Raw genomic sequence first — 20,362 nt, forward strand, 5'->3', positions numbered from 1 at the left:
ACTTTCTCTTGAAAATAGTCACTTTTATCCAGGAAATAAAAAAATTCAAGCTCATTCTGCCAAGATTTATGATCTAACCTGTAGTTCACTCTGTACAGTGGTGAAAATTAAACTTTTTTCAGTTATCACTCAGTAGACATAAAACACACAGTTCAATGTTTCTCCATAGATTTTTGCCAACACATTTATGATAACTTGATTTTTTTCTAGTTAGTGAGGGTCAAAAAATGTTTTTCAGAATTACTGCAATGATATTAATGCAATTTTATAAAAAAGGGCATTTATAAGTTTGAGAAAACTGCAAGCACTCACCAAGAGTACATGTACATGACACAAACATAAAACAGCCAAAGTGTTAAATTTCCATTCATTTGTCTACCCTTATTTAAGTATGCAAACACACACACAAATACATACATTACAACACGTTTGGTACTTAAAATAAATCAAATGAAAACTACTTTTATTGATCAATAACCCATTGGTGTAAAAAGAATATATACTAAAATTCTTTAAAACTTAGAAATGTGGATATAATATACACACAGAGAAATGCAGCTAAATAAACTGTAAAACAGCACAAATAAAGCTATATGCAGTATACTAGTAATTGTTTCATAAAAATTTGCTCAATGATCCTTTCTGCATAATTTTAATATGAGCAGTAAAACTAGCAAATAAATTGTGTGTACAGAAATTAATTAAAGCATACTTTTCTCTTCACTGAAAACAGTCTTTTCTGTACTTTGATATCTTAACATCTAGCAAAAAGTGTGCAATTGAGCTATAAAGTACTCCACTTGTGACATTAACCCAGTTTTACTGAAATCCATTTATAAAAACCCTCAGTTTTCTTCCATGTAGCCACTTTTCTATTGAATGAGCAAACTTATCCCTTAAACCCATAGAAATAATTTTTAACAAGCCTCTTATGTACCAACTTGTCAGGTTTTTTTTGAAAATCCACACCCTTAAACTCATCTACATAAGCAGTAACCCCTTTAAAGAATCTCAAAAGATTAGTTAGGTATGATTTTTTCCCCAGTGAAACCATTTTGACTATCAAACAGAATTTCAAACTTTGTTAAATAACTTTACACAGCATCTTTTATTACACTTTCAAGAACTTTTCCCATCACTGATGCAAGATTAATAGGCTTATAATTACTGGGACAAGTTTTTTTTATTTTTTATTATGTTACTTGGAAAGAGGAGTAACATGAGCCAACTTCCAATCTTCTGGCACCTGTCCATTATTCAAGAACTTACAAAACATTGTAGAAAGTGGCTCACATATTCATTCTTTGAGCTCCTCCAAAACCCTTTGGGAAATATTATGCTGTCTAGGACCTTTCTCATTCTTTAAACTTACCAGTTGTTTTTCTTAAAAAGCATAGCAAGAGTGTTCATCCTGTTCACCCTTGTTTCCAACTAGTCACTGTTCAGGATGAGGAATGTTGCTTACATTTTCATTAGCAAAAATAGAAAAAAGCAGCATCTAATAACCTAGCCATCTCATAATCATAAGATACGAGTCTTCCCTTATCATCTCTAAAAGGCCCTATACCCATCCTAACATTGTGCTTTCCTTTAACCGTTCAGGATGAGGAATGTTGCTTACATTTTCATTAGCAAAAATAGAAAAAAGCAGCATCTAATAACCTACCCATCTCATAATCATAAGATATGAGCCTTCCCTTATCATCTCTAAAAGGCTCTATGCCCATCCTAACATTGTGCTTTCCTTTAACTGTTCAGGATGAGGAATGTTGCTTACATTTTCATTAGCAAAAATAGAAAAAAGCAGCATCTAATAACCTACCCATCTCATAATCATAAGATATGAGCCTTCCCTTATCATCTCTAAAAGGCCCTATACCCATCCTAACATTGTGCTTTCCTTTAATGTATTTGAAGAAATCCTTATTGTTAATTTTTACATTTTCAGCCAACTCTTGATTTCCTGATTTCTTTTTTGACTAATTCTATTATCTTCTAAGTCTTCTGTTATAACAGTCAATTTAAACTTCTTAAGTGTATGGTACTTTGATTTTATCTCTTAAGCCCTTTGCAAGCCAACCTGGTTTTTTACTTGTAGATACCTTTATTTTTCTATTAACTTTTTTAAACCCATAATTTTTGGCACATTCTGCTAGAATTATTTTCATGATGTCCTAATAATTATCACGATACGTTACAAAATTTCTGATCTATTTGTAAAAGGTGAATAATAACATAGTTGGGATTAGTTTTCAGCCGAAGAGACAAATTTATTAAATGATGTCACTGTCCGATGGGTAAATCAGGATATTTGGCTGGATGTTCACAGTGTCCATTCAGGTTTAAGGAGTTAAGGAATATACCTGTCGTAAATATGTAGAAGATTATTTTTGAGAATTTTCCGCATTTGATCAATGTGACCAATTAATTCAGCTGCCCAATTCAGAGATAATTCTTTTGCACTCCTGTAAAATTTGCTTTTTCACTTTTTTTTTTGTAATCAAAACCTCATTATTCACAATTTCCATATACAGTAAAACATCAAAACTAATAGCGCAATGATCACTTTCACCCGGGTTGTAACCCAATCTATACCTTCTCAACCATTTCTATATTAGAAGTTAACAATAAATCTACAATAACATTGTTCATATGATCTTGAACAGTTTCTAAAAATCTGTCTTTCTCATGGTTTGACTCAAACATTTTCCAATCTACATGCCTTAAATTAAACTCACCCACAATTATAACTTCATTAACAGGTGAAATATTAATCTCACTGCAGAGTTTCTCATTAATTTCATCTGGTGGCCTACTAAAACCTATTCTACCTGTACCCACTAACAGATACCTAAATAAATTCAATCTCCTGGATATTTCCTTTGATATCCTCAAGTTAAACGGGATGTAACTCCCATTTTACATATAAAGCCACTTCTCCTCTTTCCGTATTTCTATTAACCCTACATGCATGAGTAGGGGTCAAATCACTCTTGTAATGACCTTTTACAGAATTACATTCAAAATTTTATGAAACTACTTTATTAGCAATGTACATTAATAGACAAAGTTTTAAAACATAGTAAATCAAATTATAAGTTTTAATTTCTTAATTCTTATTTAAATGTGTTCTTAATTTTCACTTCTCTGTAGCACAAAACTCTTGATTACTCTGAATTGTCTATTTTACATATTCTTACTACCCCTATTATGTTGATGTTATGAGTTTAACATAAATTCCATGTTTATCGGGTAAATGTTGCTAAGACAATCTAATCTTGTAGGTTCCAATCTTCTTGCTTTAAAGAGGTACAAACCAGAAAGCCAAACCCACAATGCTACACCCTCCTATCACATCCTTCTTTCAAAAAACTGTTAATAATTCTTTCTGACATTTGCTATTGGATTATTTGTAAGGAACACAAGGCTAGCTTATCCTCACAATAGGTTTTGAATTATATTGCCTACAAGTTCAATGTTGCTATCACTGAAATCATCTCAACCAGGTAAGGGAATAATTTTAATCCACTTATAGCTTAGCTATAAAGCCAGATAAACTTAAAGTTTGAGATTATTGTATTTTTTGCTTGTTAATATTTTGCATTCTTACCTGCATGTTTAAAAAAAGTAAAAATTATCTTATGTACTACTACTTATGTTACAAAAAAGTAAATTTCTTGCTGTCAACATATATATTTTTTAATTTATTGTTATAAAAGTAACTAAAATGTAAAAATAAGGTTTGATAAGAATAACATAAATTAAAAAAAAAATTTACATATTTCTCAGTGAGGTATGCACACAAGCTGTTTGATCATTATGTAATTCAATACTCTGTTTACTGTAACTTAAGCTATGTGCTCACTATGTTAAGCAGGTTTAGTAGATATGGTTCAAAGATCAACTAAACAACAAAATTAAATGCCATGAACTTTAGGGATGCTTAAGATAAATAAATGTAATCTCCTGTTACTACCTGCAGTCATCCTACAAACACAATGGGTAATTTACATATGTTTCATATTTTTTGTGGTGGTACAAAGATTGGGCAAATGGATCGAACCCACAGTGTTAGGGCAGAGAAAATAACAGATAAAATACAATTTTTACTGAAAAAGTCTTGATAATCACTTAGGTGGTTCTAGAGATTATGCAAGTCAAATTTGAAAACTGTAAAATGAAATTTTTTTTTTATTCTTAACAGGAAAATCACCTTGCACTAAGGTTATTCAGAGTCTAATCAGACTGACTAAACAAATTCAGAGACAAATCTTTAATAGAAAAACTTTATTCAAAAATCTCATTTTTTGTGTACAATGCATTGTAATGTTTACTGAAAGCTTAACATATTTCATGAAGATATACCAAATAAATTCAGAACTATAGTAAATATTATCATTGTAATATGGGTTCCAATGGACCAACTCCATGCATGTCAGATTAAATAACCTATAACTTTACATTTCAAAGAAATTCTTGTCATCAAAATTGTCTATATTTAACTAAGTTTCAGCTATTTCTATTATATCAAAATTCTCAAACAGTGCTCTAAGCATTAAAACAATAACAATTCAGCCTATCTTTAAAACTACTTCTATACTTTGTTCCTACACTTCATTTTCCTCTACATTTTTTTTTTGCTACATTTAATTTATCCTGACCATCACCACTGTCTAGTCATAGTTTGAAACTGCCCTTACAACTTAGTTAATAGCCCTTGCAAACTACCCAGTTCCTACCCTATTTAAGTGTAAGCCATCCATTCATAATCTTCCTTTTCTCATTAAACTACTTAAATCTACTTGTTCTTAGAGTTTAACTTAAGTTTAATGTTCAGCCCGAGTGACCTAAATATATTATCCTCACAATTATGTCTTGACAATATCCTCAATGGAATTGAGATATAGGCCTTTTTTTTTTTATTAAACATGAATATCAACCCCTGTATTATTAGTTAGCTCCTCTGATCTCCCCTTCCCTACATCATTACTGTCTATGTGCACAACAAAGACTGCATCACTGCTAGTACCTTCTACTATATCATTTGCTCTGTCAGCTATATACTCCATCCCTGTCCCTGAGTAGAATAAACTAATTCTTTTCTCTTTATTCACCCCCACAGACTATCCTTTCTATGTGCCATACCAAAGTTAAAATTTTTCTAAACTGAAAAATGCATTTCCAATAATACTTACTTCCACTGACACTTGTAATTATTACTAGACTGCCAGGGTTTCTTCTTTGCCCATCTATGCATTAGTCTCATTTTTTATCACTTCCTCTAGTCTTTTATACCCTACTTAATTGCCCTTGCTGATATTTGTCTTGTGATATTTTCCACCTACATCAATACACCCTCTATTCTGGTACTGTATATAAGCACCTCATTCAGATATTTTTATCACTTTTTCAAGACCGATACGATCCCAGTCTCTAACACCAGCTCTTAGTGGGGAGAAAGAGCAGGAGAGTGTCAACAGAGGTAAGTATTAATGGAAATACATTTCAAATTTAGGAAAATGTTAACTTCCAAAACACACTTACCTCTGCTGCTATTTATAGCTAGAATCCCACAGTGAGAAGGTGGAGGGGCCAGTGAGGGCATTATCCATACAGAAAGCATCTGCAGAGATCATGGTTGTACCAAGATAAGAGTGGTACCCGAGTGGGGGAACTGCACTACATCCAGAACAGGTTTGCTCTTCATCCTGACCTTGGTTCCTGTATCAAGGGTGGAATTGTACACGAGTAATCATCACTATAGGCCAGCTCCAACCAGATAGCAAAGGTTCCACTACTCATGGTTGAAATTAAGGGATCTTGGTTCCTATGTCCCACATTTGTGGCTAGGACAATTGGACCATAACATTCTATATAGATATACTTTCGATTGGATCCCAACCTGTAGCCACAGAGTGATGCGTTATGAACCACAGGAATCATGATGAGAAGGTAAGCAACACCTAAGAGAACATACCTTCTCCTCCAGCTGAAGAACCACAAAAGGCAATACTCCAAACTCGGAATGACAGAATCATTTATGCCTTACTTAACCAAAGGAACAGAACTCATCCAAACTGGAATTATGAACATTCATCCTCACTCCCAAACTGAGTGCCCAAGGAACCTTCCACCTGCCCCTGGAATTATGGGGAGGACGTGGAACAATTGTGCTCAACCAAACATCCAGGATGGGACCACTCTCTGTTCGGAATTATGAGAAGATAGTGGACCTCCTTCTGTGAACAATATATTGAATCAATATTGATAGAAAAAAAGGACCATGCACATCCCAACCGGATAGCCGAGCATCAAATCTGAACTAGTATTATTAGCAGGCTCCCGCATAGGCTGCCACTGCTCCAACTTAGCCCTCTTCTCCAAAAGTGGAGGAATTCCCTCTAACACTCTGGAGGAAAAGCCCCAGTTACTGGAAACCAGGTGTAGTAAGGACTCCCTAGCTCCACTAGTAGAATATGGGGGGGGGGGGTAATGTTCGTTTGGGAGTGCTGAGGAACAGTGCTCTGGAAACAGTGCAATTTCTAAAAGGAAACCAACCCAGATTTATTGGCAGAGATGGGCAAGATCCCCTTTAGCTTTAATCATGATAGTCCATGAGTAGAAGTCCTGCATAGTATGGTAATAGCACTTGGTGAATACCTAGGTGGTCTTATGGAACACCTAATTTCTACAGAGCCTGTTGCAATCAGTAGTAATTACAGTGAAATAGTGGTTGCTAGTGCAGAATTGGTTTGATAAAAGCACACCTGTCTGGACAACACTCACCACAGAGTGGGATCCTATGAAAACAAGGTAAGGGAGCCTGAAATGTGGAAATAAAAACTCACCCCTCTGGATAATCTAGCAGAAAAAATTAAGACAGCTACAGGGGGTAGGCAAAAATCCTCAGATGAAGTGACTGCCAGATCCGACAAATACCGTGAGATAAAGGTATTGGGGAAGGTCCACATACCAGTCCTCATAGTGACCTCCAGCGGGCAATTTGACCAGGCCAATAAGGACATAGAAAAAGATAAATCTGATTAGACGTGACTTGCAGAAGATACCTCACCTTCAAAGAGAGCCAAGAATAAAGATGTACGTAGGTAGGCAGCCACAAAAAATAAACCTGCAGGTAAAGAGGATACATGGCATATAAGGGTCAGGTCACAAACAGGTGTAGAGAAAGAACATGTAACTTTAATCTACCTGTTAGGTAACTGGAATGGTCATGTGGGACCAATTACCCAAAATGATGTGAGGAATCTGAAGAGTACTGGGGACTCAAAAGTATGTAGTTGCAATAATCGAACAGTAGTTGATAAGGCTGCTATAAACAATAGAGATTGTGGAAGATGCAAAAACCTCTGTCAAAGAGCCAAGTCAAAAAATGAGTTATGGTTGACACCACTGATTAAAAAGGGTTCAACCTCATCTTAATACACCATTGCCAATATGCATGTCATGACCTTTGAGAAAAGCGAACTAAGCAGAAACTGAGCCAGATACATATCAACCTTAGAAATTAAACCCCAATGTCATGTGAAAGACAGCATAATCTCTATGTCAGAAGCTTGAGCTTCTGGATAGCCAGGTGCACCATATCTGATCATGGCTGCCTCCACAGAGAGAGCCTAAAAAGAAGTGGAAGAGTTGGGCACATAGGAAGGGACTGCAGAAATCCAGATGTAGCTGCCAATCTGGTGTGATAAACAATGTATTGGAATAAATCATATTTCTTACCCAGGGTAACATATGAAGTGGAGAGAAAGTTGTGAGTGGTAATCCCATCCTGTCCCGATGGAAAGCATCTATTGCCAACGCCCAAAGATGAGGTACTGGAGACCAAATTGCCAGTAGTTGAGTGATCTAATGAAAGGCCAACCCACAAATTAGAGTTGCAAAATGATGGCAATCCAACACTGAACCTAGTCGGGAGAATCTCTTTAAATTGAGAAAATGGACCTGCTACCACAGGCATAACCTGTGGAACATAGCAAGCTAGAAGGGTGATAAGACTAGTGCCAATAAAGGAGGTACAAAATTCGAAAATAAGGAGCCCTAGGCCACATGCCTCTTTGATGAGAAACATATGAAACCACTACAGAATAGTAGAGTGAAGCCTGATGATTTACCACTTAGTTCTCTCAATACGGGCTCAGTCAATTTGATTGAACACGTGACCTCTTTGTACTTGTTTATTAACATTCAATACAGTGTGTGTATATATCTTCACAAAATTTGTCAGTCTTTCAGTAAATATTATATGTCTTTCACATGCAAACAAATAATTTTTTAGCAAAGTATTTTTAATAAAATATAAATAAATTTGTCCAGGAATATATTGAGCATTGTTTTGAATAGTCTATGTGCAAAGTAATTTTCATGTTAAAATTAAAAATACTTTTCCTCGTCTCAAAAATCTTAAATTTCCTTTGCGTAATCCCTAAAACCTCCTAAATGCATTTCAAACGTTTTTTTATAGCTTATCTGTTATTTTTTCTACCTTATCTCAAAATGGAATTGGTCAATTCGACCAACCTCGTACGAACCAAAAGAATCGAAATAAATCTAAATTACCCTTTTTTATTTTCCAGAATGACTTCAAATTGCATCATGAAACTACATTCATTTATCCTAAGTAGCTCTAAGTTTGTAACAGTATATATCTATGTATAATTAAATTTTATTGTTTCATTGCCCTTTGAACAATGTCTAACTACTATTTCGTCCCAAAAGCACAAATGATTCGAGTGATGCCCACATTCTCCGAAGAGAAAGAGCCATCCATGCATTGGGAGAAGGAGAGGCGAGTAAGAGTGTGTTGTCATATTCTATAGCATTGAGCAGGAAGGGAAACAGCTGAGCCTGACTGAGAGACAAGATGAAAAATAAAAAATACCTAGACTGATGACATACTGAATTGGAGCAAGGATAGATGTCACAGTCCCAAAAGAGATGCCTCTGTGGACTGTAACTAAAAATAGAAGCAGGATGTGATGGTTTAACAATTGACAAGATGTTGCCAGCAGTAACCAGTTGTTCATGGAATGGTGTGTGCACAATATGATGGAATGAAGGGGATGAGAAAACTCATATGATACAGCAGAACCCATGTTAAGCCTATGTGAGACCGAAGGTAAAAACCCAGAACTGCAGTACCTAACCCTTGTGCACCACAAATGCTGATAGTGGTGGGACTCCACAGCTAAGGCAAAGTTCAGATAGAAGCCAACAACAACCAAGTTGGACATCTACAATCCCAGTAAAAAAATCAACACAGATTGAGGAATGATTAACTTGTGAACCTTGAAGAATCTAAGCATTGATATACACATGGATGACTAGACACCAATCTCCTGTCTTCACAAGTCCAACGAATAATAGGAATAAAAACTCTGAAGAAATAGCCCGACTCTCTCACTACTCCCAGACCAACCAGACACAGATAACCCTAGAACAAAGTTCCAAATCCCTATGAACTGCGAGAAATGGAAACCCTATAGGTTGGGTGAATAATAGTGGGGAAGATGTGAACTGAATGACCAACTGTGACCTAAAAACCAGCAGAGCTTCTGAACCAATGGTTAAGATTACCACAAGTCCAGAAATTCTTGGACCAGAGCCCCCACTGCTCCTGAAGGTAAACAATAATCACTGACACTGCTGGTGATCCAACTAAGCAGTGGAAACCTTAGATATAGACTATCTATTCTGAGTATTGATGTACCGAGAAGCTGATGTCAGGGATCAGTACTCATGAATAGGGGCAGAACTATAACCCCCTGCAGGAGACAATGAAATTTGAGACTCTAACAATGGTCAGGAGGAATATAGAAGCCAAAAATTGAACCAACATGCATGCTAACAATGGATCCAGCTCATTCTCAATGAAACTAGTGATTCTCAGTCTTCTAATAAAGTGAAGTGAAAGGAAACAAAATGTTGAAGTTGAATTGTAAGTTTTAGACTTACTCTGTCCCATTAGGGGATATAGACCTATTTAGGTGGACTACAAACTCCACCTTATTCGAGGATTAGATATTATTTGAGAATTGGAAAAATGCCTCTACCTGATTGTGGTAGGCAAAATTGCAAAGTTCAGATAATGCATCAGATAAGGCCTAACTGTTCTTTCAGGTAACTAAGAAGTAAACCTTCCAGCTTCAACCACAATTTCAATGTATGGAGAAAAACAAAATTCGGTCCCAGACCTTTCAGCCATCAAGTTGCAGGCTTATAAGCAACCGAGAACAAGCCCAAGACATCACACACTCAAAGAACCAACAGAAAAAAAAACAAATCAAAGGCAGCTTATCCCAAAGTGGCCTCCTTTTTGATTTTTCATAGGTCAGTTAAAGAGGTAAAGTAAGTTGTTTTGTTAGAGCAAAGCAACTGTGGGCCATCTGCCACGTCCACCCTAGGGAATCGAACCGTGACACTGCGAGTCCATAAACTTACCATTGACCCACAGGGGGGGATGAAATTCCAACAGACTAACAACAAGGCACAGGAAAAAGTGAATCTCTTCAAAATGTCGAGGTTTGCCTTAAAATTGCAACCTCAGAGCCCCCCCCTCCCAAAGTACCACCACAGATCTGAATATATGCCTCCATCTCACTACGAATAAGACCAATGACAGTCTCAGCTGAGAGTGACTCCCCCCAGTTGTTGTGCAATGCTAGATATCAGAGGTTGGAGAGGAGAGACCCAATTGGTCTCCGTGCCAGAAATAATAATCCAGGAATTCGTACCATAATCACCTTATCAATTGAAAGAAGGAAAACAATTTTATTATTATTATTACGAAATCAACTGGATAACACGATAATGTTCAAATTATCTCTGAATGATCATAATACTGGAAAACCTGTTAGTGATACTTTATCAAGAAAAAAAGATAAAATTATCTGAATGAGTTGCTTATATACAGTATCAGGTTTTAGGGCACATTAACGTAGGTGGAGAATATCCCCAAAGGCAATTGAGTGGGGTATAAAAGACTGAAGCAAGCGAGAAAAAAATAAGACTAATGCTTAGATGGGTAAAGAAGATACCCTGGCAGTGGTGTAACAGATTCAAGTTGCAGTGGAGATAAGTATGTTTTTGAAGAATCACCTATAACCTCCTTAAGTTTTTAATTCTCAGCCTTTTCTTTCCCTTTCATCATATTATAGTTCCTCATCTACTCTAGTTACAGGCAGAAACCTGTTACCAAAACCTGCTCATTACAATTAAATCCAGTTATTCTAGCCCTAATAATACTGTTTATAACTTCCTAAAAGACATTAATAGTTTCTGTAACCCTTGCATTTAAAAGCTTAAGCTCCTCATGAAATCCTGCTGCCTTTTCACACACTTTACATTTCCCTTTATCTATCACCTCTACTCTATCTGGGATAGATTACCAGGACTAGGACAAGCAAACAAGGCCATAACCATGACACTAGCAATCCTTCTTACAAAAGCCACATTGAAAACAGATCTGAAGAAGTGAAAATTTTCTGGGCAATAGAAACTGATAGGCCTAAGATAATAATTTTTAGGTGTTATTCTTATAGTTCAAGTTTATTACTTAAATAATAATTGAAATAGCACATAAAAAGATGAAATGACTAAGTTCCCTATACAAGAAGATAGACAAATTAACAACGTTTAGTTAACTTGGGGTTAATTCAAGTATTTACACCCTCTTAGACACAACAAAGTAACACTATTTTCAGAGCATGGCAAAATGACTGGCATTGGTTGTTGACAAGGTTTGTCATGATAGCTATAGTTACATAGCCATAAGTAATTTAGTATATCACTAGGTAAAGAAGTTGACTCGTAGTCTTGTCACCTGATGCAAAATGAAGTATAACAGTAACAAAAACTTATGACTGAAATACCAAGTGATCAAGAATGTGAGATTAGAGAGACTAGATATTGTTTGAAACTTGGCTAGAAGTATTGCAAGTTATAACTAATCAGAGAGTTTGTAACTATTGTATTAACAAAGATTTTTGTGATACTTTTTTGAAGTTCAAAAAAAAAAAGAGCCAAAATTAAAAGATTTGAAGTTGTTTCAAGATGTTAACCTTTTCCAACACTGAAAATGTATTTCTGATAGATCCTTACCTCCACTTACATAATAGCTTTCCTCAATTTGTGCTGCCTTCTATAAGCATACTTTTTGCTCGCCACTAGCATTGAGGCTCCTACTTAATATTACGTATTTATTATGTCATCAAGAAATTAATGTCGTGTTTTGGAACACTTTCAAAAATCAGGTGGTATCAGGTATTTGTCTTCCGGTCCACAGTAAAAGGAGAATACCTTATACACCACTAGAACACCCCTGCCATACTCTTGAGTGAATGGAAGTGGTCACACTTAGGAGGAAGCCTCCAGGGTTCATCACCCTAATAGCTAGGAATTGGTAAGTGGCAAGGACTTCTGTACTCCACTAAAAGATAAGGGGAATCTAATGCAGTGGGGAGTCCAGAGGAACACAACACCTTAACACTGTGGATGATCATGAAAACTCTATTTTGAAAAGCAGGCTGTTCCTGGTTTATTCAACTAGGACCAGAGGGATAGGCAAAGATTCTGACATTGCTTTACTCATGTTGGTATGATCTAGAATGGAAATTACTTGTGAAGCAATATACAGTGAGGAACCCTCAAGCAGTCTTGTGGAACCTCATCTTATCAGTGAGCACTACAATCCTTTAAAGGTTGCATGGTGGATATTTAAAGTTAAGCATACCTGGACAGGCACCACTTGCTACTGAGTAGGATCCAGATATGTAAAAATAACCACTGTGAAGGTAAGATATGTAAAAGAGAACTTGCTCATTCAAAACTGATAGGGGGGGGGTATATAGAATGGTGACAGGAGAAAAGTTGAAATCTAGAAGAAGAGATGGCCAGAAGATGAAGAAAATGTGTGACAAAAGTAAGTGGGGTAGTCCACATGCCTGTTTGCATGACTTCCTCCAATAGATGACAGAACTGAAGAGCCAAAGAGAGAATAAGGTGTCAGATTTTGAAACAGTCGATGTGAATATACATCCAATAAAGCATTAGCTAAAAAGATGAGGTGCTGCAGACATCCCTTGCAAGTAATAGGAGAAATATTTTGGAGAGATAAAGAATTCCAAAGAATAAATAGTTGGGAACATGAACTATGAAAAGGAGCAGAGTGGGCCAATGAACAATGAACCATGTGGATGGGACAGAGAAAATAATTTGGAACAGAACAAGGATAATATTGAGAGATGGAAGGAAAAAATAGGGGAAGAAGCAATGGTGTACACATCATATCTCACACGGTCACAGGCAAAAAGTAAGAAGTAGAACCTAACCGAAAGATGGACAAAGAAAAACAGGCTAAAGAGAAAAAGAATAAGGGAATGTAGAACAGTATTCAGGCAAAAAGATAAAAAAAAGCATAGAAAAGACATGAGAATAGAACACATGACGATAATAAGAAAACTCAAAAGTATTATGTAGAGCTGCCCAGTAACAAGCCGAGGTTGAAAGCAATAACCCTCATTTGAACAGCCAAGGTAAAATCTGGAAAGATGAGGGATAGAAGGAAGGGAATAGAAGAAAACATGATGCAGAGACAAACTATGGAATGTGCACCTTTGTCATGGGTGGACAAGGAGGGAGGAAGAACTAATTGAACAAGAAAGAAGAAGACTACACGTAAGGAGAGTTGGGAACATCTTGCAAGGGACCAGACAAAACCTACATGTGAAGTCGAGTAATGATATAACTGGATAGGAGCAGGAGGAGTAGGGGGGGTGACAGAGGTAGATTAGGAGTGGATAGAAGAAGGTGCAATGGAAGAAACCATGATTGGGCCAACCAGTATAAAGTTATCAGGAAGATTCAACATGGAATGTCCAGAATGAGGGAAAACACGAGGGAGGAGATGAGTAAGAGGGTAGGCATGGAGAAATAAAGTTGCACATACAGAGGGCAGCACAAATCAAGAAAAGCTATTATGTGAGAGGAGGTATCCTACTGATTTAGAAGTTCTTTGAAGTTGGGCTGTTTGTAAAAGTTCAGGCCAGGCATTTCTGAATTGGGAATACATTTTGTTTTACTTTTCAAAATTCAAATAAATACTCTGTATTGGTTTCAAGAATGCTAGTATTAATATTTCAATTATTCTGTCTTTGTATGATACAAGAAATTGTATTAATTAAAAACACACATAATTAATTACTCTTAATTAAAAAGAGAATATCTGAATTTGTATTTCCAATCAGAATGGTACCTTACATGCATGCGAGGTAAAAAGCCACGTCAGAGAACCCCCAGGGGTGAGGTACAATTGTTCCCAATTTTGATGTGTTGACAGAGGGAAGGCAACCAACTAGCAGCACCTGTTGCCACAAGAGGTTTCTGTGGCTTTTTGAATCAACTAATACAGTTGACTATCACTTTTGTTATAAAATATTCACAGCTGAAAGTCTCTCACATCTCAAACCATGGAGCCTTCAATTCACAGACTCACATGCTAACATTGAGCTATTCCTGGTTCCTAATGAATTAAGAGACTAGATGTAGATAATTAATTAACTCTCATCTCTATACTGACTATTTAAAAGTTTACTTATAAAATTTGGTTATCATCTTCAATGTAATATATATAGATTGATAATATTTCTGTCAAATGGAACTAAACACATTGTTGCATCTTGTCCAGTCAAAAAAACACTAACTTTTCAGTAACTGCTCAATCATTACTCACTGATTCACCACTTCACTTTAATTGCATTTATACCTTACCTGCCCTCTACTCATAACAATAATTTTCTAGATCGTAATAACTTCCAAATTCTAGCCAACAACTCAATTATAGAATTAAAAATATAGGTTATAACAATACCACCAAAGTAACTAGATTAAAAAAAAAGAAAAATAATAACTTACTGGAAGCCAAAACATAAATCGTCCAGCAAGAAAATATCCACTAACTGTTCCCCTATTGGATCTGCACATAGACTAGAATAAAGCAGAAAAGCAATTACAAACACAAGTCTCAATTAAAAAAAAAAAATAAATAAAAACAATGAATAGAACAGAATACATGAGGAACATCAAAACATTGTAATTGACATAATTCCAAATTTACAATGTTACTTTATTTAAGCCCAAAATTTTAGCATGAATCTTTTTACAAGAGTTCACAGTGTCACAGTCTATAGAAAATATCCGATATTTGAAATTTTGAACAGTATTTTTAGTGTGAAACATTAAGAACTCTTCAAAGAAGGTTGTATGCTGCATTGTCAGGATTAAATAAAACACTGTATACATTTTGAAGTTTGCACCCTTTCACCTAGTGCACTGGGAAATATACGTCCCAGCTGCAGTGAATAGGTTAATAGCCTTCATTTCTAGGTATGGTTTCTGCCTAAATTCTGCTCTGAATGCTGTTGAAAAGTGTTATATATTCATGTGCATTACCTTCATCTTATCCTGTATTCTTTACATTTCAATAAAAGAATTATATCCCAGTAAATATTGTCAAAAATCACATTATTAAGAGAGTTTCAGCGAAAATTTATATCAAATTAATGAAAACATGCACTGGTTACCCTTAATGTAATGGTGTGAATTTAGATTTAAAAAAAATGGGGTTTATATCTGTTAGATGGAATTCAACACATTGTTGTACCATTTTAAGAAACTAACAATTAAGCTGTTCTACAATAGAAGTTTAAAACTTTAACAATTACAATGTGTGTAAAGAGTAAGATCAAATCATAAAATAATTATACATGCTTTACATATGGTTTTGTTGTAAAGCTTGTGCTAGCACAGCCCTTTCAACTAGTTCAAAACTGCAGACTGAATCTCTGAAGTAAAACAGTTTTAAGCATAAAAGCAACCACAAAATACCTTATAATAGTAGATTTTGAGTACTTCTACTCAAAATCTACTACACTTCTATAAATTTGAGTGTTTAATAAATATGTGAACAACTCATAACTTACTTTCAATTGTATTAGTTTATTTGCAAAATATTTATGTTAAGCTAAAACTTTAAGTTGAAATTCTTTTACGAATGATTAAGTGTTGATAAAGAATTTTACAATGAATACAGCTAAGTTTCTGATTAATATGTTATTTGTATATTGAATTAACTTTTGAATATATTTTCAGTCTTCATTACATAAATTACTAAATTATCAAATGAAGTGAAGAATACTTATTCCAAATAAAATGAAACAGGCAAAACTAAACTTAGTATTTTTCATTTACTTTTTTAAAGTGAAATTTGTGATAATAAACATTAAAAAAAATACTTACAAAAAGTCCAGTAGCCAATACCATTACAAAGTACAGACACACCACAAGGATATCCCACGAATTCAGCTTCACATCAGTCATGTTTATGTACAAATGTGATCTATTTTCTTCAAAATTCAGTTTTCAGGATTATCTGAAGAAAATGTACCTCTTACCTTTTCAGTTACACAATGAAAATGATATCAATAAAAAAAATGTTATATAATTTAAGTCACCAACTAGGTTTCCTGACATAACATATAGCAGATATCCATTAACTAACAAACCTAAGCATCATTTGACATGAAGAAATAAACAGTGTCAATGTGCCAATGTTCTTAATCATGTTTTCAACTTAATTATATGAATATTATTTACTGATTTTAATATCAAAATTGAAGCATTTAGCAAACAGACTTATGTGATCTCACTGACAAAGAAATATGGCAATATTATTGCTGTTTTTCAATCTTTAAACAATTAGATTAGAGATGCACAGTTCAGTTTCTTCAGTCAACATATGAAGAGTACACAAAAAAGATATTATATTACACATAGTTTGTTTGTTGTTAAGTGCAAAGCTATACAATGGACAACAGGTATCAAAACTCAATTTCTCGGTGATAAGTCCCAAGATTTATTCCTGAGCTACTAGAAGGTGTTACATATGAACAGACATAAAAAAAATCTTACACTCCACTTTAATACATAAACTAAGATAGGTCTGAAAATATGTTGAACAAAATTTGTTTTAGATTTCAACTACTGATGTAGTTTGAAGAACTTTAAAACAGTGATTTTTAATAAGAAACTGCTAAAAATTCATAATGCACATTGAAAGCTCAAATCCATCCCAAACTTTCTAGTGTTCTTTTTATCCTAAATATTTGGTTAAGTCTGTCATACATAAATCTACAAACAGTTAAAATTCAAATTTTCATACACTGACAATATTTACTAACTTATCCTATATATGTATAGGTTGTATACTTGATAATAATACTAAGACTACAGCTTATCTATTTCCTTACTTAAACAGCATTTGTAAAACTTAAAATTTCAAATACAACAGTTTTCAGATGTAAATATATACTTAGAACTTTCCACTAACCAATAAAATTATGCAGTACTTTGTGCTATCTACAAATCTTATAAATATTAAGAGCTTTATAATTACAAACTAAGAAAGGAAAACAACAAAACTTTACAAAAAGATAAAGTTAATTACCCAACTAGTTTCAACATGCCATGCAAGTCATTTTCAAAGGTATGCTGTTTGAAAATGACACACATGGTACACTGAACCTAGTCAGGTAATTATCTTTATATTTTGTAAAGTTTTGTTTTCTTTATTTAATTTGTGATTGTAAATCTGTTAATGTTTATAACATTTCCACTAAACATTCACTTATCATGTGTGTTGTGCTGCAGCTGGATGAAGCTCCACTATCCTTGTCAAATGACTTATCTTACAATTATGTGAAGCTCTGATTACTTGACAACTTTTTGAGCTCAAGAAACTAAAACATCTTGGCACATAATCAAGCCAGGTATGACAAATCTGTCTATATGTATAAAACATGTTCTTATCTGCACGTGTCTATTTACATGGCTGACAACATGAAACAATTTTTAGGTTTTGTACATACTGCCCTTAACCAAATTTGCAAAGGGTTGATCTGGACCAACTATCTATAGATATTAAGTGTATCTGTACAAAGTGTGGCACAAGTCTGTTGTACACAAAAATCAGATGTGTTTCAAAAACATTTGTATACAAGATATGTCTGTGAATTCATGCCATCAGGCTGACTCAGACTCTTGCAAGTCAGAGTGCAAGGTGATGTTCAAGTGAAAAATACTTTTGTCCATCATACAGTTTGCATATTCCATTTACATAATTCCAAGAACTTTCAAAATCCACATATAAATTTTTTTCAGCATCCCCAAATACCACATCTGGTATTTACTCTCATCTACCACTAACTGTCCCTAAAATGATAATTTAGGGTAAAGTGAATAGGTGATAAGTCTTATATCAAATACATAATACCATGTTTAATGGCACACTGTAGCAGGTCATGGCATGTGTAACTGGACCCTCATCCATGCACAAAGGGTTAAACTGTTTATACACTTCAAATCAGTGAGAACACTTGATGATCTTGATTCAAAATGTAGATAATTTGGCTCAAGCTTGCAAGTGAACTATTTAATCAATGTCACTAGTTGAGCAAAAGGATCACATCCTTACATATTCCAGTGTGATTATTTAGCTCTAAACACAACTAAATTTATATTACTGAAAAGTTTTGTAATAGGAGGTGCCATACTTGATAATCTGGAAAAGCTTAACAGTACACAAACTAAAATTTCTTTTCAATTCTAAGGTATTTTTTTCTCTGACCAATGCCTGTGACTCCCTCTCATCACAAGTATGAGCATGTCAGAACAAACATCTGTGAGAAAAAAATGTTTTGGTATTATAATTTTTAGTTAATGTTTAAGGTAAATTTTCATTCCAAGGAAACAAAAGAACTGTGATTTTTAATTTGTGATTAATAAAGCAATGTAAGAAAATTACACTACAGAAATATTTTACGTGTGTCTGTGTAGAATAAGTTCTACACATAACACAAGAAATGTTAACTCAAAGTGCTACATTCCAAAAGCCTGATATAAATGTGCTAATCTACTGTTTCTTAATATTAGATACTTCCAAATATACTATTGGTGATCCATTTGTGTAACACCTAATCAGTAATTTTACTGTTAATCTAACAGTATGAAGTTTACTTTATCTCTAAACTTTCTATTAAAAACATGATATAATATTGCACTACTACTACTACTACCAGCAGATGTGGAACCAACTTAATCATGTATATGTTCTTACTGTAATTCAAAACTACATCAAAAATGCGAACATATCAAGCTGCATATTTTATTCTTTCTATTTTGTGAATGTCACAACAACCAAATATGAAAACATTATTTTAAGTCTCACACTGCTAAAAATAAAAAAAAATCTAACTCTCATCGTTAACGTTAAGCTTTAGATAAAATAAAACGGACATCTTACATTGCAGCGGTTTTTAGCCATAATTACTTCCTTGCAAAACACAAGAAAAAAAAAAATCAGTAAACTGAATTATGAATATGACCGGCTCTAAATTTCAAAACTAAAGTACACTACACTTACTAATAGTAATAGTTAATATAAATTAATATCAACGCAAAGGCACTAAATCCGAAAAATACAACTAAATTATTATTACTAATCATAATATTATTAGTAGTATACAAATCATATTCATTGTATATTGCTATTAATACTAGTATTAATATTATTTTTACTGTTACACATAGCTTTATTCTGACCCCACATTTAACTTTTAAGTTATAAAAACAACCATCATTTCACGCAATACTCGTTCCAACGTAACGATGGTTATTTGATACCGCTGCAACTAACGTAGAATCGAAAATACCACATCAGATGAACTTGTAGCGCTCCGACTAAAGTAACAGAAAAAAAAAAAGAGAGAGTAAAATGCTATCACAACAAAAAGTCTTGTTTCTTATTTAGCCATTATTCGTTCCAAGAAACCAAAATCGGCTTAGTATTTTTCGAGATATCGCAGGTTATGTAATACTAATAGTTCTCAGTTACCTGTATAGAAAACTGATAAAGTGCGCTGGGACTCGTACTGCAAGAAAAAAGGAAGTTCTACTGGTAAACCATACACGGGATTATTAATATCTTATTACACTTTCAATAAAAGTGTAAAATAAGCAGTAAACGTCATAAGCACGTGACTACTAATACAAACTGTACATGTTTGAGGTCTTCGACCAGCTTATTTTGAAATATTTTACACACGTTTTTCAAATTCTTTGCTTTTATAATGAAACAGTTGAATCAACTCATTTTTTTTTCTGACAATTAGATTTAATTTACTTGCAATAAGACAACTTTTGTAATTAAACTGTGTGTCATCTTCATCTTTTGTTTTACATTTGACCGTGCTCTTAAAACATCTATTACCCGTAACGATTCTTTAAACAC

At 34.3% G+C, this 20,362-nt stretch overlaps 1 protein-coding gene across 4 annotated transcripts in view; it reads right to left on the minus strand.

Moving 5' to 3' along the window:
• LOC106458951 (sodium/myo-inositol cotransporter-like) overlaps positions 1 to 20,041 on the minus strand; it is a 68,774-nt gene extending 48,733 nt beyond the window's left edge. For all 4 annotated transcript variants that reach the window (XM_022385328.1, XM_022385327.1, XM_022385330.1 and 1 more), the window contains exons 1-3: positions 19,967 to 20,041; positions 16,315 to 16,447; positions 14,932 to 15,003 (exon numbers count right to left, since the gene is read on the minus strand). In XM_022385328.1, the coding sequence (XP_022241036.1) occupies positions 14,932 to 15,003; positions 16,315 to 16,395 (153 nt within the window). In that variant the 5' untranslated portion in view covers positions 16,396 to 16,447; positions 19,967 to 20,041. The remainder of the gene's footprint in view (positions 1 to 14,931; positions 15,004 to 16,314; positions 16,448 to 19,966) is intronic.
• Positions 20,042 to 20,362: the final 321 nt, after the last annotated feature.

The sequence above is a fragment of the Limulus polyphemus genome, unplaced genomic scaffold (assembly GCF_000517525.1).
Source record: "Limulus polyphemus unplaced genomic scaffold, Limulus_polyphemus-2.1.2 Scaffold537, whole genome shotgun sequence".
NCBI lineage: Eukaryota > Metazoa > Arthropoda > Merostomata > Xiphosura > Limulidae > Limulus > Limulus polyphemus.